We start from the raw sequence: 27306 nt of genomic DNA, 5'->3' as shown, positions 1-27306 counted from the left end.
GAGCTTACAGGATTTCTCATGAACAAACAGGCTGCAATAAATATCTCATTCCCATGTTCATCAGGGTAGAGTGGATGCTTCTGTACCAGGGTATGGTAGTGCTTGCTGCAAATCAAGTATGGTGGACCTGGGAGGTTCAAGATATATTTAAAAAGGTGAAAGAAGGAGAAAAATATGCTCTGAAATACTACGCTGAAAAGATGCACCGCCAGATTGATGAACTTGTTACACGCATCACTCAACCTCTGAAGAAAAATGACAGAAAGAAGATTAACACTGTGCTCATCATTGATGTCCATGCCAGAGACATTGTGGACAGTTTTGTGGACAATAGGTGAGCATTCATATTTCAACCTAGTTAGTGCTATGTTTCATGGTTAACTCAATGATAGTACAAGATTTGAGTAAACATATCGACCTTTTTGCAGTATAATGGATGCACAAGAGTTTGAGTGGGAAAGTCAACTGAGGTTTTATTGGATCCAGCAGCATGACGACCTGTTTGTTCATCAGTGCAGTGCTACGTTTTCTTATGGCTATGAGTACATGGGGTTGAACGGTCGACTGGTTATAACTCCATTAACTGACCGGATCTACCTGACCCTCACACAGGTCCTAAGACACATTGCAATACCTAAAGAGACACATGGAAAGCTGTGGTGTGTTTTTAGTGGCAACTTAAGAGCTGTGCATTTGTGAAACAGGCCCTCTCTATGTACTTGGGTGGAGCTCCTGCTGGACCGGCTGGTACAGGAAAAACAGAATCCACCAAAGATCTGGCTAAGGCTTTAGGCCTATTGTGTGTGGTTACAAACTGTGGTGAGGGCATGGACTACATGGTAGGAGGCACACATCAAGTAACATGCATAGATAATTATTTATTATTGTGATGTTTTTGTATTTAAAAACATCACACTGTTTTGCACTTCAATGCCTTTCTTCTTTGTGCGCAGGCTGTTGGGAAGATCTTCTCCGGTCTTGCCCAGTGTGGTGCTTGGGGCTGCTTTGATGAGTTCAATCGAATCGATGCCTCTGTATTGTCAGTTATTTCTTCTCAAATGCAGACCATACGCAATGCTCTCATGTTACACTGTAAAACATTTCAGGTAAATCATTATAATGAATGAGTCTAAAAATAAACATTTTTTTCATCAATCTGCAGAGTACCAGTAATACCCTTGAGATGATCCTTGAGCAATCACAAACTTCAATGTATTTTATTAGAATTTTATGCAATAGATAAACACAAAGTAGTGCATAATTGGGAGGTGAGGTGAAAATATCTGATTTTAAAATTCTTTTTATAATTAATATTATGAAAAGCTTGGTTTGAGTTTATGTTTATGCCCTTTACTCGAATTTCTCTAAATAAATTTCTGTGTAATTAGAATTCATCTAACTTGTAAATGCAGTTCACCTGTGTTAAATAACTAACCTTTGTTTGCAAAAAAGAAGGGTAAAATATCAGTTCAATTGATATAATGCAAATTATAGCACCTTTTACAGATTGTTTTTCAAAACAGATTTTAATGCTCTTTTTTTTCCTCTTTACAATTTTGCACTCCTTTTTGTCTATCACATAAAATCAGATCGCTGTACTTTAATGCTCGAGATTCAGTATATCAAAATGTAGCAATATCAACTGCTATATGGATACCTGAGCAAAGAACAGTTTAATAATTTGGGGATTTTGCACATACTTTTGGCAGTGACTAAAATGGGTTTTAAAATGCTTGAAAACTTCCTTCTGATCCTATGTTCAGTTTGAGGGACAAGAGATCACTCTGGATGACCGCATGGGCATCTTCATCACCATGAACCCTGGTTACGCAGGACGTACAGAGCTCCCAGAATCAGTCAAAGCCCTCTTCAGGCCTGTGGTGGTGATTGTTCCTGACCTACAGCAGATTTGTGAGATAATGCTCTTCTCTGAGGGATTCCTCTTGGCCAAGGTAACCAGATAACAAAAAAATAGAAAATTATTTGTTCACGATTTAGTTCTTCCATATTGACTATAAAGGAAATATCTTAAAACACATAAGTCAGAGCTATGTTTGAGTTCCTATATTGTTCAAAAATATAAAATGATTCATGAAATGTAATTTTTTAAAATATATTGTTAATTTTAGGTGCTTGCAAAGAAAATGACAGTCCTCTATAAGCTCGCTCGTGAGCAACTATCCAAGCAGTCTCATTATGATTTTGGCCTTCGCGCTCTGAAGTCTGTCCTGGTGATGGCAGGAGAGTTAAAGAGAGACTCACCGAACCTGAATGAGGTAGTTACAAGGATTGTTGCTTGTGGTTTAAATTATTTTCTTTCAGTCAAGAATTTTTTTTTTCCTGGTAGCAAAAAAATCATTTGCTGTGTAAATGCATACAACCTTGAATGGAAAAATTGAGGATTTTTAAAATAAATATATAACAACTAAAGTCTACAAACAGTTTATTACTTTTAGGTTTTTTTGTATACCTTTGTCATTTAATTGTTGCATTTCTGTGTTTAACAGGACGTGGTGTTGATGCGCGCTCTCAGAGACATGAATCTGCCAAAGTTTGTGTATGAGGATGTCCCTTTGTTCCTTGGTCTGATCACTGACCTTTTCCCAGGACTTGACTGCCCTCGTGTTCGCTATCCTAACTTCAATGATGCTGTTGAGTACATACTGGAAGAGAACAAATATATTGTCCTTCCTAACCAGGTGCTTCATCTTACCCATAGCCTTCATTTGTTTTACCCATCATCGCTTTGAAGTCTCTTGTCAAAGAGACATTTTAAAACTTTGCTTTTACCCGGATTCTGGTAGGTGGATAAAGTAGTGCAGATGTATGAGACAATGATGACCAGACACACTACAATGGTTGTAGGCCCAACCGGTGGTGGAAAATCTGTTGTGATCAGCACGCTGTGTCAAGCTCAGACTAAGTAAGTGTCAATATAGTTTCTTCATGTGGATTTTAAGTATGAACTATGGTTATTTTCTATTTTCTCTCCTAATCAGAATGGGGCTGCAAACAAAGCTGTATCCACTGAACTCTAAAGCCATGAGTGTCATTGAACTTTACGGAGTTCTTGACCCAGACACTCGAGACTGGACTGATGGGATTTTATCCAACATCTTCCGTGAGATCAACAGGCCTACTGACAAAAAAGAGCGAAGGTAAATATACACTGCCTTAAAAGGTATTAGCACCGCTTGAACATTTTCAAATTTTTTTACAATGCTACCATAAATCTTAGTGTATTTTATCAGTTTTATGTGATAAGCTCTGGGTAGCAGACAATTATGGAGCAGAAGGTGCCACTTGGTTTTCAAACTTTATAGAAATGAAAATCTGTGGTGCATATTTTTATGTAGTCATTCCCAGCAAATACTTTGTGGGGTCAGTTTCTGATGCTTATACAACTGCGCATTTGTATGTCTCTACCTGCTTTGCATGTGTTGAGACAAGCATTTTTGTTCATTTTTCTTTTCATAATAACACAAGCAAATTATATTTCTCTGATAAACTTCTTAAGCCATTGCATTGGACTTCCAGGTACATCTTGTTTGATGGGGATGTCGACGCCCTTTGGGTTGAAAATATGAACTCGGTAATGGATGATAACAAGCTCCTCACTTTAGCTAATGGAGAACGGATTCGTTTACAGAACCATTGTGCACTGCTGTTTGAGGTTTGTTTGTATTTACATGTTTCTGTAAGCAGAATACATTATTTGTACACTATTAACAGGTCTAACAAAAATCTGCCATTACAGGTTGGCGATTTGCAGTATGCTTCCCCTGCTACTGTGTCTCGCTGTGGGATGGTGTTTGTTGACCCGAAGAACCTGCGATACACCCCATATTGGCAAAGATGGGTGGCTAGTCGACCTGAGAAGGTTTTTAGAATGATTTATTCAGTATTTATTGTATTTTTTTAATTTTTAAAATGTATTTCTAATAAAAATGTTATTTATTTTTCAGGAACAAGAGACTCTTGATGGACTGTTTGAGAAATATGTGCACAGCTCTATTGCCATGATTATAGACGGTATTGTTGACGGTAGACAGGAAGAGAAACTGGAGACGGTGGTCCCTCAGACAGACCTGAATATGGTAGGTTGGCTTCTTCTCAAATATGTTACTGCATTGATGAATTTATAAGAATATATTATTTAAATTTCAAACCAGTTTGCCATTAAGGCTGTTTCATTTCACTTTGCATGTTTTGATCATCTCTTCAGGTCACTCAGTTGTGCTTGACACTGGATGCACTGCTGGTGGGTGATGATAGCAGCCCTGATCTCCTGGAGTGTTACTTCCTGGAAGCTCTGTACTGCTCACTGGGAGCCACGTTGGTGGAAAGTGACAGGCTCAAGTTTGATGAGTTCATCAAAAGACTTTCCTGCTTAACCGCCGTGCACGATCCAAATGTACTGGCGGGGCCTAGTGATATCCCAGGTAAGAAGCTGAAATGTATTCTTTCATCTGGAATAGAATAAATAACACTTCACAAATATGTCATATTATTGCCTTCATGCAGCATACCTCCCAACTCTGTATGATTTCCATTTTGATGGTGTTCAAATGAAGTGGGTTCCCTGGAGCTCCCTGGTAGAAAAATACATTCACATTCCTGAAATGAAGTTTGCTGATATTCTGGGTAACAGTTATTTCTCTGAGCAGTATTTTTTTTTTTTGCATATTTGAAAAAAAATTAAAAAATACTTAACGAGTTTAAGTATTCAAGTCTTTGAGGTTGGTTCTAAATTCTTTTTATCCTTTTTAGTGCCAACTGTTGACACCACAAGGGCGAGCTGGATCTTGGAGCAGATGGTGAAGATAAAAAGACCAGTCTTACTTGTTGGAGAATCAGGCACTTCAAAGACTGCCACCATTCTTAACTTTTTGAAGCATATTAATTCTGATACATGGGTAATTTCAGCTTTAAATCACTCAATCGTGTAGTGCATTTGAAAAGTTTTCATACTCCTTAGATTTTTTTTCCTCATCTCACAATCGCAAATATTGTATGTTTTAATGTGGGTTTTAATTGCTAGATTAACAAATGTGGCACATGATTGCGAAATGGGATTAAACCAAAATATGATCACATAAAAATCTAAGCAGTGTTGTATATTTATATTTAGCCATCCTTAAAATATGTTGTACAACCACCATTTGCTGAAATAAACTGCAAACCTTTTGGGTTGTGCTTTGAGATTGAAATTTTAGCCCACCGTGCAAAATAGCTCAAGATCAGTGAGATTGAATAGAACACATGTGAACCCACAGATCTTTAACTGGATTAACTGTCAGTACTTTGTCAGGGTCATACTAACACATGAACGTCTAAATTATTCTATTGTAGCTCTTAGTGTGTTTGTTGTCTTAATGCTGGAAGGTGAACCTTTGCTCCAGTATCATGTCTTTTCAACATTAAACAATGGAATATTTTTTTTATAGACTAACCCCGTTTTAACCTTTCTCAAAACTTCAGCCCTGACTGGTTTCCTGTGTTTCTTGGTCTTCATGATGATGTTCACTTATGTTGTCTATCAAACCTCTGAAGCTTTCACAAAACAACTATATTTATAGTAAGAATAAATTGCACACAGAATAACTGTACTTTTAGTTGAGCTCTGGAGGAAAGTGGTTTTTGGATTTTATTTAGGAGCATTAGAGTAAAAGGGTGAATACAAGTACACCTCATACTTTTCAGATTATATTTGGGAAATATTAAAAACAATAAATCTTGCAGTTGACAGTTTTGTGCTTCTTTGTGTTGATCTATCATATAAAATGTATCTAAAATACAGAGAAGTATGTGAGCAAAATGTGAAATCAGCCAAAGCACAGAAATACTGTATTTTTGCAAGGATTTGGATGTATAATCTGATTAAAAATGTAATTTCTGTCTAGATTAATCTGATCATCAACTTTTCATCAAGAACAACTTCAATGGATCTGCAGAGAAACTTAGAGGCTAATGTGGAAAAAAGGACCAAAGATATATATGGTCCTACAATGGGGAAGAGACTGCTGGTATTTATTGATGACATGAACATACCAAAGGTGCGTGCTCCAACATATCTACTAAATCACTTGTTATTTACTTGGTAGTGAAAGTATAAGAAGCTTTCCTTTTTTACTATGCAGGTGGATAGCTATGGGACACAACAGCCTATTGCACTCCTGAAGCTGCTTTTGGACCGAGGCGGTATTTATGACAGAGGAAAAGAACTTAACTACAAAATCCTGAAAGACCTCGGCTTTATTGCTGCCATGGGAAAGGCAGGAGGGGGTAGGAATGAGGTGGATCCACGCTTCATCTCACTCTTCAGCGTCTTCAGCAGCCCCTTTCCATCTGTGGAGTCTCTCCGCCTCATCTATGCCTCTATTCTCAAGGGACACGCCAAAGTAAGTCTCTGTTTTACACACAGAACATCACCATTTCATGTCACTCTATTAAAATGCTAATGGGGGTATTTTAGCTATTTGAGGAGGCCATTCAGAAGGTGTGTGATAAAGTCACAGACTGCACCCTGGAACTCTACAACCTCATCATTAAAGATCTTCCACCGACTCCCTCCAAATTCCACTACATCTTCAACCTCAGAGACCTGTCAAGAGTCTACACCGGACTGGTTCTCACCAAACCAGAGATGTCTGATCTGTTTTATTTACCTTCTCAACTGACAGATTAAGAAAAATCGGCCTTCCAACATGACCTCCTGCTTTTCTTACAGATTTGTGACTGTCGCCCAGTTTGTGCGTGTCTGGAGGAATGAGTGCTTGAGAATCTTCCATGACAGACTCATTGATGAAACTGACAAGACGTTGGCAAGTTGAATTAATACTACCGTAACTGATTACCAACTTTGTGTATCATAATTGTTTTTAGATCCAAATCTTTGAGTGTTTCATTCTTGTTTATCATGGAGTTGTCAACTTTTAATATATTTTCCCAAAAGGTTCAAGGTCACATAAAGAATCTGGTCGGAGAACATTTTAAGGCAGAAATGGAGGCAGTGATGAGCGACCCAATACTTTTTGGGGACTACAGGAATGCTTTTAATGAAACTGAACCCAGGGACTATGAGGACATTCAAGACTATGAATCCTCAAAAGCAATCTTTGAGGTAAGTCCGGTGACATAAATGAGAGTTTTTGCCTGCACCAAAGGTCCTTTCTGAATTTCCATATTGTAATAATCCAACACTTTGTGCCATTAGCTACTACCATGCGTTACCCACTATTTTCTTTGCACTCTACAGTTTATTCTTGAGGAATACAACGAGACCATGTCAAGAATGAACCTTGTACTGTTCGAAGATGCTCTGGAACATCTGACTCGAATTCACCGTATCGTCCGCATCGATCGGGGCCACGCACTGCTTGTCGGAGTGGGGGGCTCCGGCAAACAGTCCCTCGCCAAGCTCGCTGCTTTTGCTGCAGAGTGTGAGGTTGTAATATATTTTCTACTTGCAATCGAAAACCAACAATGCATATACCATAGTTTTTAATTGTAAATTCATGCTGGCTGAATTCTATTAAGAAATATCAAATGTACATTATGTATATGTGAAGGTCTACCCAACCCTCAATTCTGGTTAGAATATTATTCATACACAAAATTGTTCATACACCACACACTTCTTTGTTTCATATTTCTTCATGTTGCAAATAAAATTTAGTCTACTTATTGGAACTGTTTGTGAGAGATTAACATACATGATTGCAAATTAGAAAGAAGACATAAAATATAAAATTATTTTACAGTTACAGCTGCAAGTATTCTGGGTGTGTGTCTCTACCAGTATTCCAATATTTAAGGACAAGGAATTGCCAGTCATCAAAAATGATTAGGTTGTTTGAATTGAAAAGAACTGAAGTTTTGCACAGAAAAGAAGAAATAAAACATGTTTAGAGATTCACTTACTACTTGCAGTAACAGAAACAAACTTTGTGTCAGGTGTTTGAGATAACACTTAGCAGAGGATACTGTGAGACCAACCTCCGAGAAGATTTGAAAGGATTGTACTTGAAGCTTGGCATTGAAAACAAGAAGATAGTATTCCTGTTCACGGATGCCCACGTTGCTGAGGAAGGCTTCTTGGAACTTATCAACAACATGCTCACCTCAGGTTTGATAAATTCCTTTGACCAAGACAGCATACATCCTCTGAAATCATAAATAATCACTAATCAGAAAGTCTCTTTATAGGCATAGTTCCTGCATTGTTCCCCGATGATGAGAAGGAGTCTGTTCTCAACCAGATTCGTGAAGAGGCTCTGAAAATGGGATCAGGTCCCTCCAAAGAGAGCGTGTGGCAATACTTTGTCAGTAAAAGTGCTAACAATCTGCACATTGTGTTAGGCATGTCTCCAGCAGGAGACACTCTAAGGACACGCTGCAGGAACTTTCCAGGTGACATGTGCATTTAATTTTTAAAAGTTTTTGAAATTCATATTACTAATTATGTACAATTTGTTCTAAGGACTGATGAACAACACTGTGATAGACTGGTTCCTCCCATGGCCTCCACAAGCATTGCAAGCAGTGGCTCACTCTTTCCTTGGTATGTTTTTACACATTTATTTTCTGAATGAATTTATTCTTGGGGGGCAAAAAACGAGTGTTTGTGCTTCGGCTGCTGCCCCCACAATCCGACTCCTGATAGGAAGAAGAAGGAGGGAGGGATTTGTTTCTATAACTTTTACTTTTTAATTGCAATCAAGCATGCCCATAGTGGTGATTATACTCATTTCCATGCTTGCCAATCAAAGAAATCTATATAAAAAAGACATAAAAGAAAAATGAGTGAAAGGCAGAATTTATCTGCTGTCTTTTGCCTACATCAATGCATTACACAGTGGGCACCAAAGATATAAGAAGGGAGTCTGGAGCCCATAGCTTGAGTTCATGAGGTTAAAATGTCTGAGGTGGTTTGTCCATTGAGTTGGCTCTTTGGTGAGCCTTGTCTACCTGTAATCCATTAAAGATGTGAACAACTGTTTGTGACTAAACTAAACATGAAATGCTGGCAGCATTCAGGCATTAGGTTGCAATTCTGCTCTGGTTATGTGCAGCATTTTTCCCGTAGGCAGAAGCACTCACATTTTCAAGAGAAACTGTGTCATCACAAGAATATTAAAGAAATATGAAGTCACTCTTCATATTTCTTTACTTAATCCTCTCCTCAAATTCATTCTGATTTTGGTGGTTTGGCTTTACCGTCCTCCATTATTGTAGTTGTCAAAAGAATGTCACTTGACTCTACCTCTTTCATTTGGTGTTTGTTTTTCTACAGGTGAAAACCCAATGATCCCTGATTCTCTCACTGTGGCAGTCATAGATCATGTGTGCATGGTCCATACCAATGTTGAAGACTACAGCAAGATTTTTCTGCAGAAACTTAGACGATATAACTTTGTTACTCCAAAGAACTACTTGGACTTTATTAACACCTACTGCACTCTCTTGGAGGATAAAGACAAATACATTTTAGGTAAGAAGATATGGATGTAATATTAAGCATGAAACTCGGTTTGGTGGACCAGTACAAGCAAAAGGCTTGGTATTAGTACATTACTTATCATTTTAGAGGCTGTTCTTTACATTTGTAGCTCAATGCAAGCGCTTAGAGGGTGGGCTGGATAAACTGAAGGAAGCCAGCGATCAGCTGGCTGAACTGAATATCAAGCTGGCAGATCAGAAGATTGTCCTTGCTGAAAAGTCCGAAGCTTGTGAAAGCCTGCTGGAAAACATTGCTGTAAACACAAGTGTAGGTCAGTAAATGCTTGCATCTTTCAGCTATGAGCTCTAGAGGTCTATGGATTTATTATGTATGGCTAAAAACAATAACCTTACAGTATCAACAAATATTTAAATTTCTTTCTTTTAGCTGAAGAGAAAAAAACCTTGGCCGAAGACAAAGCTAAGGAGATTGAAGAACAAAACAAAGTCATTGCTGTTGAGAAGAAAGAAGCTGAAAGTTCCTTGGCTGAAGCCTTGCCAGCATTGGAGGCAGCTCGTATTGCCCTGCAAGACCTGGAAAAATCAGATGTGACTGAGATTCGGTAATCTAAATTTTATTTTTTGTTGACAAAATTATTTGTAATAATGATAAAAATTGTCGGATGCTAAAATTAGCCAATATAACCAGCTACAACTTAAGATAAAACACAGAACTGGAAAACAAGACGATAGCCTAAAAAAAATTGTGTGGATGGGCTGAAGTATTTGACAGATTTTAATCATCAGAAACAATATTTTAATTATTTCATAAACAGTCCTCTTCTGTTGACTATCTCTTTCTCACTGGTACTTAATTTAGGTCTTTTGCTAAGCCACCTAAACAAGTGCAAGTGGTTTGTGAGTGCATTCTGGTGCTACGTGGCTACAAGGAAATCAGCTGGCAGTCAGCTAGGGGGATGATGTCTGAAGCCAACTTCCTTCGCTCCTTAATGGAGATGGATTGTGATGCCATAGCTAATCCCCAGGTCAGGACAGTCAAAGGTAAGATGGCTTCTTGACATGTGGGAAACCTGCTTTACAATGCGACTAAACCAACAATGACGTTTATTGATTGAGTCATCAACACATGGTCCACGTAGACATTAAAGCAAAGACATAACACACAACATCAGCAGCAAATAACGCTTTGCTTATGTCTTGACAGCAATCCACATTTAACTGTAAATTGTTATATGATTCAACCCGACCAGGCTTCCTAAAGAACCTACAGACAAGTTTGGAGGAAATGCAAGCCATCAGTAAAGCTGGCTCAGGGATGCTCAAGTTTGTGGAAGCAATCGTGGGCTACTGTGATGTCGCCAAGGAAATTAAACCCAAGAGAGATAAAGTAATTCAGTAATTCATTGTTCCCCTTTTGCTGTACTGCATAAAAAACAGTTGGAATCAAAAATACATCATGGTTTTTTTAAATTGTTTTTTAGGTGGCACGCCTAGAAAAGGACTTTTTTCAGAGCAAGAAGGAACTGGAGCGCATTCAAAAAGAACTTACAGATATCCAGACAGAGTTGCAAGGTCTTAAAGAGAAGTACGAAGCCGCTATCCTGGAAAAGCAGAAGCTGCAAGAAGAGGCTGAAGTCATGGAGAGAAGGCTTATAGCCGCTGACAAACTCATCTCTGGACTCAGCTCGGAAAATGAAAGGTTCAGTTATACAAGAAATACAATTGTCCAAAAACACTTCCATTCACATGCCAGAGTCGAAGGATATTAGCTTAAATGGACCCTAACTTTTTGTTGTTCTCATATGTGCTATATTTTCTGAATATAGAATATGTTTTTATAACTGAATACCTGTTTGACCCTTTTTTACGGACTTTAGGTGGAACACAGATTTGGACGAGTTGAAGCAGAGGCGTGTGCGCCTCCTTGGGGACTGCCTGGTGTGTGCCGCTTTCCTGTGCTATGAGGGGGCCTTTAGCTGGGACTTCAGGAATGAAATGGTGTATCAAATATGGGTTCAAGATGTGCAGGAGAGAGGCATCCCCTTGAGTCAGCCTTTCAAAGTGGAAAGCCTTCTTACTGATGAAACAGAGATCAGCAGGTGGGAGATAAAATAAGAAATATAATCCACTGTGGACAAGACAATTTAAACCTTGTCAACAGAAAATTTTTGTATAGATCAATTAGTTTTTTTGAACTCAGTGGTGATCAAAACTAACTGTGCCTACTGAACTTATGCAACAGATGGGGCTCTGAGGGTTTGCCTCCTGATGAGCTGTCTGTGCAGAATGGAATCCTGACAACAAGAGGAAGTCGATTTGCCTTGTGCATCGATCCTCAGCAGCAAGCATACAACTGGGTTAGAAAGAAGGAGGAAAGCAACAATCTCAAGGTAAGATGTTACGTGCAAAATACCAACAAAATTTTCATATAAATTTTCTCCATTTTTGCAGTCGCATAGGAAAAAAAACTAAAATGGGAAGCTTCTTTTATTTATCACTCATGTTTTTATATCTGCTGTCACAGAAGAGAGCAGTTGTATATGTTTTTTTTTTTAGTCCACTCAGTTTTCTTTGTGCTTTATCGTGAATGCAACAATTTTATAAATGAAAAGGTTCATTTATATATTACTTTTTTAAAGGATTTGAGAAGATGCGATGGATCTTCACAAGGCTAATGCCCCTTACTAGATCACATTTTTGTCTCAAGAAAGGTCATTTGAGTTGCAAATTTTCCATTTTGCTGTTCTTAGCATCGGGTATAGTTAAATTCTATAAAATTTCTACATCATAGCTTTATCCAGACAGTCAGTAACTAAGACAATAAGTAAAAATGCTACGTGCATTTTAACCCTCAATGATTTATTCCCTTGACCAATTTAGATATACATTTATTCTCTTTCAACCAAAACCTTTCTGATAGGATATTACACACAAATTTATCAAAACATAATAAGACAATCAAAAAGGAGAATTTGTTTATTTATTTTTCTTGCCTCTGAGGTAACATTAGAACTTTCTACTTTTGAAAGTAGAAAATGAAGCATTAGAAAAAATAACCTTCCCTGGAAAAGTTTTCCTTTTTGTCACTTGACTTTCAGCACTGTTCAAAAAAACCTTTTTCTAGAAATAAAAAAAAACCCAACACAACAATGAGTGAGTCAGAAAGACTTAACTCTAAGACAAAAAGTAAAGTTGATTCAGCATTTTTAAAATACTTTTATAAGAAACTTCCAAACATTTTTTTTTTTTTACTTGAAATAATGACTTGATAGCTTAAGGTTTACTCCTAACGTCTGTGAACATCTTTTCCCCCAGATCTCATCTTTCAATGATCCGGACTTTTTGAAACAGCTGGAGATGGCCATTAAATATGGTTCTCCCTTCCTTTTCCAAGATGTAGATGAGTATATCGATCCAGTAATTGACAATGTTTTGGAGAAAAATGTGAAAGGAGCCGAGGGCCGACAGATTATAATGCTGGGTGACAAGGAGGTGCATTATGATCCCAACTTTAAACTTTATCTCAACACCAAATTGTCTAATCCCAAATATTCTCCAGCGGTGTTTGGAAAAGCCATTGTCATTAACTACACAGGTATGACCCACACTATGATAACTGGGGTTGTCATCTGTATGTTAGCAGGCACTAAGTGGATTGACTTTGAAAATCTAAATGTGTTAATATTTCACACAGTGACACTTAAAGGTCTGGAAGACCAGCTCCTGAGCGTCATCATGGGCTTTGAGAAGAGGGAACTGGAGGAACAGCGTGAGCGATTGATCCAAGAGACAAGCGACAATAAGAAGCTGCTGAAAAATCTTGGAGATTCCTTGCTTAGAGAGCTAGCCACATCTACGGGCAACATGTTGGATAACACAGAGCTTGTTGAGACTCTTGAGGAAACGAAGCTGAAATCCACCGAGGTTAGCTCTGGCGGGGTTTGCTACAGTTAAATCATTCAAGAATACAGCACTATTGTTTATCGTTAAATCTCTTATTGCCAGGTGTTCGAGAAACTCAAGTTGGCACAGAAGACATCGGTGGACATTGATAAACTCAGAGATGGATACAGGCCTGCAGCAAAGCGTGGCGCCATCCTGTTCTTCGTACTGACAGACATGGCTCTGGTCAACAGCATGTACCAATATTCACTAGCTTCCTACCTGAAGGTATTTGACATGTCGCTACGGAAAGCTCGGCCTGACTCTTCCCTTCTCAAACGACTCGAGAACATCATCAATACTCTGACATACAATGTTTATAACTATGGCTGTACAGGTAAAAGACATGAGTTGGAATAATGTTGCGTTCTTAAGGTGTATATTTTAATTTGTATATTTTCTCATCCTTTAAATATCGGCAGGGCTGTTTGAGAGACACAAGTTGCTCTTTTCATTCAATATGACAATCAAGATTGAACAGGCAGATGAAAGGGCACCCCAAGAGGAGCTTGAATTTCTTATAAAAGGTGACCTATTTATAAAGACGTCAAAGTAATTAATATCTTTGAACACACTCAGTCCTCAAAGCACTTCTTTTTCTTTTCCCTATCAAATGCATAAAGGTAACCTATCTCTGGAAAAAAGCTCTAAAAAGAAGCCATGTGACTGGCTTCCTGACCAGGGCTGGGAGGATGTGGTGAAACTCTCAGAGCTCTTTCCTGACCAGTTCGACTCTCTGACTGACGACATCGAGAGCAATTCCACTGAGTGGAAATCAGTGAGTTACCTGATAACATCAGCGTGACATCAGTGTGATCAGATTAAGTAAACTGTATTCAATTTTATTTATATAGCTCCAATTCACAACAAATGTTGTCTCAAGGCACTTTACAAAAAAAGTCATTTCAGTTCAATCCCAGCAGATTGCATTGAGTGTAACTAATGAATTTTATCATCATTATGTTTTTTTTTTTCCTCTCTCAGTGGTATGACTTGGATGCCCCAGAACAGGCCCCATTTCCCATGAAATATAAAAAGAACCTCTCGGCCTTTCAGAAGCTGCTCTTGCTGCGCTGCTTCCGTGTTGACAGAGTCTTCAGAGGTGTGACCGACTACGTCACTGAGGTCATGGGCGAGAAGTGAGACTCTTTCAGTTATGCTGTAAATGGAAACACAGCGCCGATCCACTCATCAGCAGCGTGAATGTCCTGCTAGCTTGTCACTATTCATGGTGCATTTGTACCGTTAACCTCATCGTGAAATAATTTAACTGCATTCAAGTTTGATGACTTTCAAAAATATTAAGTAGGCACACAAGTTTGAATTTAATGGGAATTTTCTCCAATCCACAAAGGTCAAAATTATGCATAGAGGCCCAAATATATAGACGCATATACATTTAATCCAATATTAGTAGGGGTATATGGATACATTTTAGCTTTTATGTAAAATTTGTTCTTTTTGTCGATGACAATAAATGTTTGACATTTTTACCAAAGAATAGTGTTTGTAAAATTCACTATTCGTAAAAAATAATACCTTTTATAGTTGTGCAGAATGATGAATTTCACTTGGGAGGGATTATATTTATTAATGTTATGTCACTGAGCCATAAAGCTAAAATCACCAAAGTATATTATTTAGTGTACAGGTGCTAACTATTAGATATCCATATTAAATTTCATAACCTTGACTCTGTGTTTTTGCTTAGATATGTGCAGCCCCCAGTGATCAGCTTTGCCTCAATTTACGAACACAGCACAGCTTCCTCTCCCATCGTTTTTATCTTGAGCCCCGGCTCTGACCCGGCCAGTGACCTGATGAAACTGGCAGAATCTTCAGGCTTTGGAGGCAGCAAGTTCAAGTTTCTCGCTATGGGACAAGGACAAGACAAGGTAATGGACATTCTCTTTGTTGTGTACTTGTTAATAGTACGTCACTTAAAAGAAGTTTTGGTTTTTGACCCTATCATGAAGGTGGCACTAGATCTGTTGGACAAGGCGGCTACTCGTGGTCAGTGGTTGATGCTGCAGAACTGCCATCTGTTGGTGAAGTGGCTGAAAGAGCTGGAGAAGGCTTTAGAGCGAATCACCAAGCCCAACCCCAACTTCCGCTTGTGGATCACAACCAACCCCATTAAGGATTTCCCTATTGGCATCCTGCAAAATTCTCTGAAGGTGAAGCACATTCCCTAGCCTTCTGAAATGTGTAGTGTGCATTTCTATTCAGCATTCATGAACATGAACCCCTTTTAGCTGCATTTAGCTGCAGGTTTCGTGAGGTACATATGTCTCTACTACAGTTGTACATTGAAAGACTGGAAATTTTCCTCATTCTTTTTTTGCAAAATAGCTCAATCTCCCTCATATTGAATGGACGACATCTGTAATAGTTCAATAGACTATTACACTATCTTTTGGGGAAAAAAAATTCTAACTTATCCAACGATCATATGAGAAGCAACCTTAGATTCCAAGCGCAATATATTTGAAAACCAGAAAAGAACTCCACATGCTTTCAAATAAAATTTTATTATTATTAAAGTAGAGTATTTAGCAAACAAGATCATATTCACAGACATTTTGAAACAAATAATTTCAAGAAATATAAATGACCTTTGACATTGCTTGTAGGTTGTGACAGAGCCTCCCAACGGTCTCAAGCTGAACATGAGAGCAACATACTCCAAAATCTCACACGACAGCTTGTCGGCATGCGATCACCCTGTGTTCAAAAGCTTGGTGTATGTGCTGGCCTTCTTCCATGCTGTGGTTCAAGAGAGGCGAAAGTACGGAAAGATTGGCTGGAATGTGTCCTATGACTTCAGCGATTCAGATTTCTTTGTAAGTGGTGCAAGACTAACTGTTTTTTTGACTGGCACACTAACATGCACTTTTAACCTTTGAGTAGCTGAATCAGTATAACTGCTTAACAGGTGTGCATGGAGATCCTGAACACTTACCTGACTAAAGCATTCACCCAAAGAGACATCAACATCCCCTGGGGTAGTCTGAAATATCTTATTGGCGAGGTTAGGCAACACTGTTAGCGCTTGCTTTCATGACATGTCCTTTTATTGTTGCTGTAAGTATTATATGTACAATGTCTCATTAGGTGATGTACGGTGGGCGCGTAATAGATAGCTTTGACCGCAGGATCTTGACTGTCTACATGGATGAGTATCTTGGAGATTTCCTCTTCTATACCTTCCGGCAGTTCTACTTCTTCAAAAACAAAGATGTAGAATATAAAATCCCACCAACTGGCACAAAGACAATATATGTTGGTCAGCTCCTGCCTAAGCACTCTTTTGTAAGACAGAAAATATTTTATTATATTCTTGCACTCGCAGCTTTAACCTGGCATGTGTTGCAGATGAGATTGAGAACATGCCACTGGCAAACACACCAGAGGTGATGGGTCTTCATTCCAACGCAGAGATAGGATATTACACTCTGGCTGTTAAAGAGCTGTGGTCTCACCTGATAGACCTTCAACCTCAGTCAGGTATAATTTGGTGTTTCTCTACTGGATTCTTACTGTAACATTTTGTTGTAGTATACTCTTCCAATGAAAACTGGTAAACTGTAAAATAACTGAGAAAGTGATGATTGTTGGTTTAGCCTTCATATACTTTTTCCTCATTCCTCATAAGGCGAATCTAGTGGAAGTATTACAAGGGAAGAGCAAATAAGTCAGGTGGCCCAGGACATCCAGAACAAACTTCCCGAGCTGTTTGACATGGACGTAATTCGTAAGAAGTTTGGCACAGACATTTCCCCAACTACTGTGGTTCTGCTTCAGGAAATAGAGCGCTTCAACAAGCTGGTGGTTCGCATGCAGCTGTCTTTGGCTGAGTTGCAAAGGGTGAGGATGGGGCCATGCATTTATTGTGTCTTCCCTTTAGTCCACCTCTAGATCATTTCAGATGCCTTGTTTCCCCCAGGCCTTGGCTGGTGAGGTGGGAATGAGCAGTGAGTTGGATGAAGTGGCTCGGGCCCTTTTTAATGGCCACATTCCAGGCATCTGGAAGAAACTGGCACCTGAGACTCTAAAATCCCTCGGGAACTGGATGATCCACTTCAAGAGACGCTACGAACTGTATTACTATTGGGTAAGAAATGGTCAAATAACCTGATAACTGATTTTTTTAACGTGTGCATTGATAGTTAAAAGCTAACTCTATATTTTGGGGTTTTACATATTTGTTTCACTGTTTAGGGTTATGTGCAGTACTTGCTGTGACTTCAGTACATTTGTTAGGCTATAAGGTTTTTTGGGGGTTACTTAGCTTTTCAGAGCTTTTTTTAAACTTTGGACTTTGGAAGAGCCTTGCAAAGCCTTTTATTTTTATATTATGTCTTAAAATGTTGGTGTCTGATGTGTGAATCTTGTGTCTGGCAGGTACATGATGGAGAACCAAAAATTATGTGGCTATCAGGACTTCACATCCCAGAGTCTTATCTGACCGCTCTGGTTCAAGCTGCCTGCAGGAAAAACGGCTGGCCACTGGATCTTTCTACGTTGTACACAGAAGTGACCCAGTTCCGCAGTGAGGATGAAATAATGGACAGGCCCAGAAAAGGTAATATGCCAAGACATTAATCTTTTGCAGCTTTTCTAGTGAGTAATTTTAAAGACTAACTGCATCGGTGGTCTCAGGCTGCTTTGTGTCTGGACTGTATCTGGAGGGAGCAGACTGGGACATAGAGAATAACTGCTTAATGAAGAGCAAACCAAAAGACTTGGTTGTTGAACTGCCCATTCTCAGAATCATCCCCATTGAGACATGTCACCTTAGACTGCAGGTGTGGATAAAGCTCTCTACACACTTATGTACTTTGTACGGTTTGGATATTTTTTTCTTAGTGTCTGTCATTTCCTTGTGTTTTGGACCCCAGAATACTATGAGGACACCAGTGTACACAACATCCATGCGAAGGAATGCGATGGGTGTGGGGTTAGTATTTGAGGCAGACCTGTCTACAACGCTACACCTCTCCCATTGGGTTCTGCAGGGAGTGTGTTTGTGTCTCAACACTGACTGAAGATCTTCAGCCTTAATGAGATGAAAAACTTATTATCATGTTTATCATGATAATATCTAGTTAAGGTTAGATTATTGTGGTATATCTGATTTCTGCTTTTTATGAGTAGTTGAGAAGTTGCATTATTGCAAGCTATTTTTTACACGTTTAGCTGACGTGCACCTTAGTAATTTAGATTTTAAATGTGTTCTTTATCTTTTTCCCGCTAGATGGCAGCACAGAACACTGTTTGCTCTCTGCTTGTTTCATAAGTACTTCAGTTTAATGTTACCTGAGCAATACTGTCACCAGACAGTTTTTTATCCTACAAATGGAAATTAGTTTTCAAATAAACAAATGTTAGTGAACAGTCCAGGTGCATCTTGTAATTTTATTGTTGTGTATGTTTTAATAAAGCACTTTGACTGTACAGAGTTGTTGTTTCAATAGCAGAATCTCAACTATGGTGCTATGAGGAAAGGTTTCCTTTTTACTCAAGTATATATAGCAGGGTTTTTTTCTATTTTGCAAAATGGGCAGGGCTGTGTGTGTTATTTTACTGTCATGTACAGATCTGGGACAGCTCCACTCAATTGAGGCTGCTGAGCTCAGCAGCAAAGCAGGTAAAGTTACCTCTGAAAAATCAAGACAGCCCCAGAGGATTTGGCCGTTAGTTGAGCAGTGAGGTCACACACGCACACACAAAGGAAAAACTGCAGTACTTTTGATCCATTACATGTGCAACATAGGGCTTTAGCTTTTGTTGTGACAATGCCGCTTTTGTCAGGAATGTTCTACATAGACTAAATTCTGATTGGTAGATGCAAATGAAAGAAACTCTGACAACCATTACCATAAAAATATTACGTTTTCTTTGGTCTGCATCCTCAAAAGCCCCGACCCGCACATGAGATCACAAGAATGCATCTCATTACCATTATTATGTAGTCTAATATGGTCCCGTCTGAATTGCAAAGGTTAAAGGTTAGACAGGCCCCTCCTCGGCCTTAACTAGTACGACACTCATAAAGAGTGAAGATTAGCACATGTTTATGACCAAACACAGGAGGGGAAGGATTGTGTTCCCCTGTTGAAAAAGAGGATGGAAAATGTTTCCTTGTAGTTAATGGAGCTTTATGTGACTGAGAAGATTTAGAGTAAATTCAGCGCAATGAAGACAATAGGCAATGCAGCTCTTTCAGTTTAGAAAACAAAAGGGTGGAAAATGGAAGATGTAGAACTTCTTCTCCTAAAGTGACCACGGAGAAAGACAAAGAGCAATCTGGGAATCAGTGCTTGGAATCACTGCCTGGTGTCCTTAAAATGAAGAAGGTGCCACTAAAAATGGGAGAGAGGATGCCAAAATGCTGTCTAACTAATGATCAACCCTGCATTTCCACTGGTGCTGAATGTGGTAGTATTAGTGGTGAGATATGAAAGAACATTTTTATCAACTTCAGCTGAGTATTCAGCAGCAGCGGCATATTGCAGTCAGGCTGTATCTTCTGCAGCTGGTGCAGCTTAGAGGAACCACAGGCAGATAAATACCACAGGTCCCAGTTTTGGGTTACATTTCAGGTGTTTGGTTTGGAGTGGACCACTGTCTTACGGGTAATGGCTGCTTTTACAGAAAACCAACCCCAATTGACTCAAAGAGATGCACACTTCCTTTCAAAACTATTTACACTCCTTGAGCTTTTTTGAATTTCGTTTTTCGCTTGAATGGGTTTTATTAGAAATGTATTTTATAGGCAACACAAAGTTGTACATATTTGTGAAGTGAATTGAAAATACACATTTATTATTAATATTATTGTTTTGTTTGTTTTTTACAAATAGACTTTTAAAACTTGTTGGATTTTCGTTCTTATCCAGTTTTCTTCTCTGTGATATTCCTAAATAAATTAAAATACAACTTATTATCTTTAGAGGGCATCTTAAGTTTTAATCTAGGGATAAATCTTGGTGCCCCGTGAACCTCAGAGTTTAGTGAACAAACTTCACCCTTTATACCGCTAAAGGGCTAGAAGCTATGAGCCAAACAGGTCAGAAATAAAATGTTAAAGAGCTTATTGTTATGTTAATTTAGAAAAGGAAAGGAATTAAGATTATTTGACAAGAATTTGTAATAATTGAAAATTATATTTATCACTTTCTAATATGATACCGTAAAAGGCGGTGGTATAAACGCTTTAGAGTGTGTGGTGCCAAAGAGTTGTTGATTTTGGAGCCACCCTGAGAGGCAGCAGTACCCATAATTCATTCTGTGCGTTAAAGTGGCGTCGCCATGAGCGCGCATTGTCCTCCGTGCGGGGCAGAGTGAGAAAGACCCAGCAGGCTGAGCTTTTAAAACACCGCAGGAGACTATAAAGCTGCTCCATGCCCGCTGCAGGATCGGACCTCAGACAGGCGGAGGAGAAGGGAGGACAACAGTGTTCAAGGTTCAGCCGCGGAAATCTGAGCTCTGCTCCAGACGCAAGCGCCGCCACAGTTCGACCCAGTCCTCTTGTCTCAGGGGAGTTAAATCCGACTGCGTTACGGATGCATTAGTGTTGGACAGTTTTCTACTCATTTCCACTCAGTGATTATGCTGCCTGTCTTCCGTTGCCGCCCTGCTTCAGTTTGACACATCTGAGCTGGACCCGCCGGCCGGACTGATCCCTAACTGGACCAAGAGTTGGACTCGTTATCGCAAACTGTCCCGGTCCGTAGTTTAAATCCCCAGAAAAAGATGGGATCCCACCAGCCAGACGCGCTGTTCAGGAAAAGTTTGCTGTGGACGGTGCTGATCCTCTGGATGTCCATGTTTGCTAACGGGACCTGGAAGACTGGACTTTACAAAGGATATTCAGCCGGGTCGCAGAAAGCAGCCACTCACACCTCAGTCTACCAGAAAAAGTAAGAAGCGCACCATCTTATAATCACTTATTTATACTATACCAGTATTTAGTATTTTAAAATTACTTGTTTACACATAAAATTATTGGCGTCCATTTTTGAACCTTGTGCGTGATTCCTTCACTGCGTGACTTGGTAGATTTACTCTCAAAACCATCCATACCGGTTCATTGTGCTGCTGACAGTTGGTTTTCTTATTCCTCAGCTGTCTCATCCTCATTCTGGCCCCTTGTGTCAAATCAGCCCCATCATCTGCTTTCTTCTGCTGTCAGAATTTATTTTGAGGTTCAGCTTTGTCCACAAAATAAAAGCTTTTGTAAGGTCATGTTCTCCAGAATAAGGGGTTATTGATTTTAATAAGGAAATGATATTGTAAAATGATTGATCGCCTTATAGGGGTTTCGCTGACAGAGGTGTTTCTGAGCAACACCTCTGTACTCAAAGGGCAGATTAGGTCTGTGTAAGAGTTCAGTACAAAGATGAGAGGAAATGTATTTTCTACAAATAAGTATTCAAAGGACTTTTTCAAATTTTTGTCATATTGCAACCACAAACATAACTATAGTGTATTGGGTTTTTGATGGGATAGAACAACATGAAGTACCACATACTTATAATTTCAAATTCAAAAATACTTTATTGCTACCCTAGGGGAATTAAATGTTGTAACTCATATCAGTTCAAATTTCTTCAGAGTTATTGTAGACAGCAATGACGGTTGGCAGGAAAGATCTCCCCAGCAGATGACAGCAGAAAAGATGATACTCTCAACAGACTTATAGACAATCTGCAGCATCTTTCTGCAAACCTTGAAGGATCTTAGCTTCCTCCAGTCTGCTCTGTCTCCTCTTATAGACGGCTTCACTGTTGCAGCTCCAGTCCAGTCTGTTGTCCAGGTGAACACCGAGGCATTTATATTCCTCATCCATTGTCGCTTCTTCTCCCATGATGGAAATAGGGTTTTATTTAACCCTTTTTCTTCTGAAATCTACAATAAACTCCTTTGCTTTGATCGCATTCAAGATGAAATAATTGTACCCACACAATGACACACATATACACTTCTTTGCTGTCTCATCTTAATTTCATCAAAAATATATGTTTTTTTTTTTACAAAATAGTTCTACTTTACAGAGTCACATTTTGCTGTAATTACCTCCGTGAGTGATTTCTGTTAAGATTTCACCGGTTTTCTACATCTTGATGCTGAGATTTTCTCTTCTCCTTCTTAGCAAAACTATCTGAAGCTCAGTGAGATTGAATAGATGGGGGTCTGTGCACAGCAGTTTCAAGGTCCCCCCCCCCCCAAGTCTTGCCAATTATTTTTAGACCTGAACTTTGACTGGACTAGTACAAAAAATGGACATTGTTTGCTCTAAGCTGATCAATATGTTTAGTGCTGCTGGTAGGTGAACCTTCAAACTACTCGCTAGTCTTTTGCAGCCAGTAACAAGGTTTTTCTGCTATTACTCTGCATTTTACCTTCTTCTATTGTCTCATAAACCTTGACTAGATTTCTCGTTTCTGCTGAAGATAAACAGGCCCGCAACACCATTCTGCCACCACTATCTGTCTACAGAGATACAGTGTGGCTAGTGTCATCTTTTCCCGCACACATAATGTTTTGCAATAGTAAAAAACTCAATTTTTGTCAAATTTATTCAGAGTATTTCTTTCCACTTGTCTGTTTTCCCTCCCTACTTGACGATAACAAACTGCATTGCCACTGTGGGACTTTCTAATGTTTATTTTGTTTATTTTTATTTTGTTGTGTGTTGTTTTTAACTTCTTTGTACAAGCACTTTGAATTGTCTTTGGCTGAAAGGTGCTATATAAATAAAGTTGCCTTGCCTTTATGGCTTTCTTTCAACAATGTGCTTAAACTATCTGTTTAAGCACAGTATCAAAATATTTGATAGTTTAAGCTGTCAAACTATTTGTTTGACATTAATCAAACAAATAAGCTTAGTTTGATTTGTCAACAGATTTTCCCACCTGAGCTGTGAATTTCTGCAGCTCCTCCTGAGTTACTTATGGCCTCTTGGCTGCTTCTCTGGTTAATGTTCTCCTTGGACTCCCTGTAAGTTTAGGTGGATGGATTAGTCGATTTGTGCCGTTCTCAGGCGATGCGGGTCGAACGGTGCTGTGTGGGATATTGCTTTCTAACTTAACAACACAACTCCCATTCGTCCACCACCTCGCCTCTTACGCTCCCCTTGCCACTCGCATCCAGATGTTTGTTGACGTGTTTACCAAACACAAGCCGCTGGGACACCACAGCATCTGGGCTTGTTTTGGGAAGATGTCAGCGCTTGTGTGCAGGAAAAAAGCTGCTGCTGTTCCGAGTCAGCCGCTGTCCTTAGAAAGGTCAGAGAGTCTGAAGCGAAATGAAAGGAGCAGGACGTCTCGGTTTGGTCTGGTGTTACTGTGTACACACCAGTTAATGGTGTCAACCAGCCCATCCGGAGCCAAAAACAATTTCTCAATGTTTGTCCACAGCAGCCAGGGGATAAACTGATCTTGAGTAATTTTCTGACATGTTATGTCACTCAGTAGGAACCTTTTCAGTGATTATTATACTTCAGAGCATCACTATGCTACTAGGGTGGATAAATCTTTAGTACTGGAAGTTTGACACGGTTGGAGAACTTATCATGTTCTGTGAGCATCTAATTCCTCGCCTTGCTTATTCATTGAAATGAAGGTTACTGCAGGTTTAAACAAGACAGCCTTTGATTTTATCTTTTCAAATAACCTTAAATACATCTACTGCTTCACTGAGAGCTAGCTACATTCCTGACAGACTACTTATTGGATTAAACCACGTGTCAAACTCGGGGCCCCGGGGCCAAATCTGGCCCACTATAACGTTTTATGTGGGCCAGATTTGGCCAAGATAACTTATGTGTGCCGAAATACTGCTCTATCAATCAAATCAAATCTGTTTTTATTTGTATAGAGCCAAATTAAGTCGGTGTGAAAATATTTTCAATATTGTTTTACTTTCTGAATGCAGAGACAGCCATTTATTGAAATAACAGTTTGTTAATGGGTGATTTTATCAATACATTCTGCATCAACCGGCCCTTTATGGACATCCATGATCTGGATATGGCCCAAAATGAAAATGAGTTTGATGCCCCTGGATCGAACAGACTCTCAGAACCATCAAAGGGTGATATTTATTAGCATCTTCAGGTGTTTTATCATTCAAAGAAATAATCCCAGCCTAAAGAAACCTATCTTGAGGTTTTCCATAGAGGAAAAATAAAGTGAGAATTAGAGGTTGATAGACGTACGAATGCTCTACTCACTGTCAAACTGAGGAGTTTGTACATGCAATAAGTACATGGCATGTTTGAAATTGTTAATATTGCTTGGATTTTACTTTTGCATGGTATTCATGCTATGTAAACTTTTTTAATCTCTGTCACGGGACGTCCACAAACTTAAACGTATTTTATCCGGATTTTTATGGGATAGACCAACATAATGTAAAACATAATTGTGAAATTGAAAGAAAACAATACATGGCTTTCAAAACATTTTCTTCAACTAGAACTCTAAAATACAAACTCTTTGGTCATGATATGTGGATCATGATGTAGACTTCCTTCCTAGGACAGTTGGACTTATAAGATGAGAAGCTCCATCATCGAGTGTTATATTGGAGTGGAGCTCTACATTGAAATAAGTCGGCTGAGCTGGTTCATTCATCAAATCAGGATGCCTCCCTATTAGAGGTTTACTAGAAACATCACACTGATGGTAGTGGACAGTCTTGCTGGAGGGAGTCTCCATCCCCTTTGGCCTGGAAACACTTTGGGATTTCCCTGAAAGAGCAACAGAGTGTTTCTAAGTGGAGCGATGTCTGGGTTTCCCTTAGGGATCTATCGCTATAATTCAATCTCTGATCACCATATCCAAGATAAAAACCCTCTAAAGAACAGCTCTCCATGGTTTGTGTCAGTTGAGTCCTATTTTTTTTTTTTACACTCATTCTTAAAACACTAGAAAACGCACAAACCCTTAACAGACACAGGAAAGCTCAGGTGTCCAAATCAGAAAACTCAAAACAGACAAAGACAAATGACTCTTCTTTGTCTTTGCTGAAAGAGTCACTTAGCTCTGACTTTGAGGACCTGTTTGTGCTGTTTTGATGATGCTGCACACGGACACAGTATTCTGAACTAACTTATTTGTTAACTCCTCCAAAAATAAAGACTGAATATAACTAATGTCAGGTCTATTTTTTCAGAGCGCCAGGAATGTAGAGCTCATTAATTTCACCTTGACTCGCACTCTTTATTTGTCTTTTTGTCATTTTATGTTGAACCACATTTATCTTAAGCCTCCCCCTGTCTCCCATGGGACCAGCGCTGCTTTGTAATTGTCTTTTTTCATTTCTTTGCTCCCGTCGGAGTTTGAGACCTTTAGGACAAAATGACCTCTCCTTTCCTTTAGCCATTTGCTTCATCGGTCTTTTCTCCTCTTTTCTCCCCTGAGTTTTTTCCAATGACAGAAATCTAGAAAAATTCTCTCCTCACTGTATTAGCGTTAGTCCTCTTTTGTCTTCTCCTGCTGTTGAGAATAGATGTCTGGATGGGAATATTTTTCTACCAGAGAATCATCTGCGTTTCGATTTCGGTTCACATCGCAGTTGTTCCTCTCAGGTTTTCTCCCCCTTGCATAGTAAGGAGTAAGTGTAAGCATGCAGCATGTCTGGGTGAAATGAGGGCACGCTCTTTAGCTCCAGTGTACCTTATAAGCTTTTTCTTTGTTTTGCATCCTGTCTGCATTTGCATACATTAGAAATAAGAATTCATTTCTCTTTTGTTTTGTCTTCTCCACCACTTGCCGTCTGTAGCGCTGAGGAACAGATGGGACAAAGCTGTCATTTCTTTCTTAACTCTTGGCTGTGGCTACGTGCGACGGAGACGGCGGATGATTTATTTAGCTAGGGCCTATAGCATTCAGAGTGTGCCATGTGTGCTTTGAGACCTGATACTCACTGAGGGCCCACTTGGTGTTTTGCCAGTGAAACAGCATGGTGCTGGTGGGTTTCACACTTCATAACACCCGGGTGCCTCCACTAAGGGGAAGGTGTTGACTATGAACCATTTAAGAGTGAAGGATTTAGTGCAGCAAGCACCTGTGCTCCTTGTTACAGGAGTTTTCAGCATCTTGTCAGGAGAAGAGAAAGTGAGTTTGCGATATGTCTTTATTCAGTTGATGCAATTGCAGTGACCACAGTTCAATTAATAATGTTTTTTATTAATTGAACTGAACAGCCTGCAGTTTGCTTATTGCTGTGGAGCTGGAATTGAAGACTCTTATCAAACAACCTGCTTTACCAAACCCACTGTTATCTGGACAAAGCGGGCAGCACTGTGAGGACTGTGTTTTTTGATTTATCCAGTGAATTTAAGGGTGCTGCAGTGGCGCAGGAGCACCACAGGGGACTGTACTCTCATCATTCCTTTTCATGCTGTACACTTCAGATTTTCAGCACAAGTCAGACTCCTGTCATCTACAGAAACACTCGGCTGACTCTGTGGTTGTCTGATGGATCAGAGATGAACAAGAAGCTTAGTACAGCAAAACAATCATCCTGCAGCGAATATCAGAGCACCCCCTCCCACTCAGCTCCTCCAGACTAGCGTCAGTCTCAAATACTAAGCAATTACCTGAGATTATTGCATAAGCTACTTCTCAGTGTAATGGTCCTAAGAACATTGTAAACAACTTAATGGAGAGACGTTGTTGTGATGATGTTAAATTCAAGAGCAGGAGCTCCTTAAAGAGACAGAGACCAAATTTCAAGGTGTTAAATTGAGAAGTCAAATTCCTTTTAAAAAGAAATTACGTAATATTTTTTATCACAACTGAAGGTAATATAGTTACTTGATTGCGCTATAAACTATCACTGTGTGCCTGGAAAATGCTTACTGTAATCCTGCCTCTCTGTATGTGATCA

At 39.3% G+C, this 27306-nt stretch overlaps 2 protein-coding genes across 5 annotated transcripts in view; both read left to right on the top strand.

The window, feature by feature from the left end:
• The window catches only part of dnah10 (dynein axonemal heavy chain 10), a 34685-nt gene extending 15824 nt beyond the window's left edge, over positions 1-18861 (top strand). The window contains exons 30-78 of the mRNA XM_032579416.1: positions 65-334; positions 429-612; positions 705-839; positions 954-1106; positions 1764-1952; positions 2130-2276; positions 2508-2699; positions 2805-2923; positions 3000-3158; positions 3538-3673; positions 3758-3880; positions 3966-4097; positions 4226-4442; positions 4525-4644; positions 4771-4916; positions 5904-6056; positions 6141-6401; positions 6476-6648; positions 6731-6824; positions 6956-7123; positions 7259-7447; positions 7957-8128; positions 8209-8412; positions 8483-8563; positions 9296-9493; positions 9612-9773; positions 9890-10064; positions 10322-10503; positions 10713-10849; positions 10944-11161; positions 11340-11561; positions 11705-11852; positions 12778-13057; positions 13157-13386; positions 13468-13741; positions 13827-13931; positions 14028-14182; positions 14389-14543; positions 15116-15299; positions 15381-15581; positions 16038-16247; positions 16340-16435; positions 16519-16690; positions 16780-16911; positions 17060-17271; positions 17351-17518; positions 17809-17989; positions 18067-18212; positions 18306-18861. Coding sequence (XP_032435307.1) covers positions 65-334; positions 429-612; positions 705-839; positions 954-1106; positions 1764-1952; positions 2130-2276; positions 2508-2699; positions 2805-2923; positions 3000-3158; positions 3538-3673; positions 3758-3880; positions 3966-4097; positions 4226-4442; positions 4525-4644; positions 4771-4916; positions 5904-6056; positions 6141-6401; positions 6476-6648; positions 6731-6824; positions 6956-7123; positions 7259-7447; positions 7957-8128; positions 8209-8412; positions 8483-8563; positions 9296-9493; positions 9612-9773; positions 9890-10064; positions 10322-10503; positions 10713-10849; positions 10944-11161; positions 11340-11561; positions 11705-11852; positions 12778-13057; positions 13157-13386; positions 13468-13741; positions 13827-13931; positions 14028-14182; positions 14389-14543; positions 15116-15299; positions 15381-15581; positions 16038-16247; positions 16340-16435; positions 16519-16690; positions 16780-16911; positions 17060-17271; positions 17351-17518; positions 17809-17989; positions 18067-18212; positions 18306-18452 — 8407 coding nt within the window. The 3' untranslated portion in view covers positions 18453-18861. The remainder of the gene's footprint in view (positions 1-64; positions 335-428; positions 613-704; positions 840-953; positions 1107-1763; positions 1953-2129; positions 2277-2507; positions 2700-2804; positions 2924-2999; positions 3159-3537; positions 3674-3757; positions 3881-3965; positions 4098-4225; positions 4443-4524; positions 4645-4770; positions 4917-5903; positions 6057-6140; positions 6402-6475; positions 6649-6730; positions 6825-6955; positions 7124-7258; positions 7448-7956; positions 8129-8208; positions 8413-8482; positions 8564-9295; positions 9494-9611; positions 9774-9889; positions 10065-10321; positions 10504-10712; positions 10850-10943; positions 11162-11339; positions 11562-11704; positions 11853-12777; positions 13058-13156; positions 13387-13467; positions 13742-13826; positions 13932-14027; positions 14183-14388; positions 14544-15115; positions 15300-15380; positions 15582-16037; positions 16248-16339; positions 16436-16518; positions 16691-16779; positions 16912-17059; positions 17272-17350; positions 17519-17808; positions 17990-18066; positions 18213-18305) is intronic.
• A 1816-nt stretch (positions 18862-20677) lies between these two features.
• The window catches only part of emid1 (EMI domain containing 1), a 64748-nt gene continuing 58119 nt past the window's right edge, over positions 20678-27306 (top strand). For 3 of the 4 annotated variants that reach the window (XM_032578713.1, XM_032578714.1, XM_032578712.1), the window contains exon 1: positions 20679-21329. In XM_032578713.1, the coding sequence (XP_032434604.1) occupies positions 21163-21329 (167 nt within the window). In that variant the 5' untranslated portion in view covers positions 20679-21162. Of the gene's footprint in view, positions 21330-27306 lie in introns of all 4 variants that reach the window. The other variant, XR_004341213.1, reaches the window with a different exon arrangement.

Source organism: Xiphophorus hellerii, chromosome 12 (genome assembly GCF_003331165.1).
Source record: "Xiphophorus hellerii strain 12219 chromosome 12, Xiphophorus_hellerii-4.1, whole genome shotgun sequence".
NCBI lineage: Eukaryota > Metazoa > Chordata > Actinopteri > Cyprinodontiformes > Poeciliidae > Xiphophorus > Xiphophorus hellerii.
This window is presented reverse-complemented; position numbering and strand designations above follow the sequence as displayed.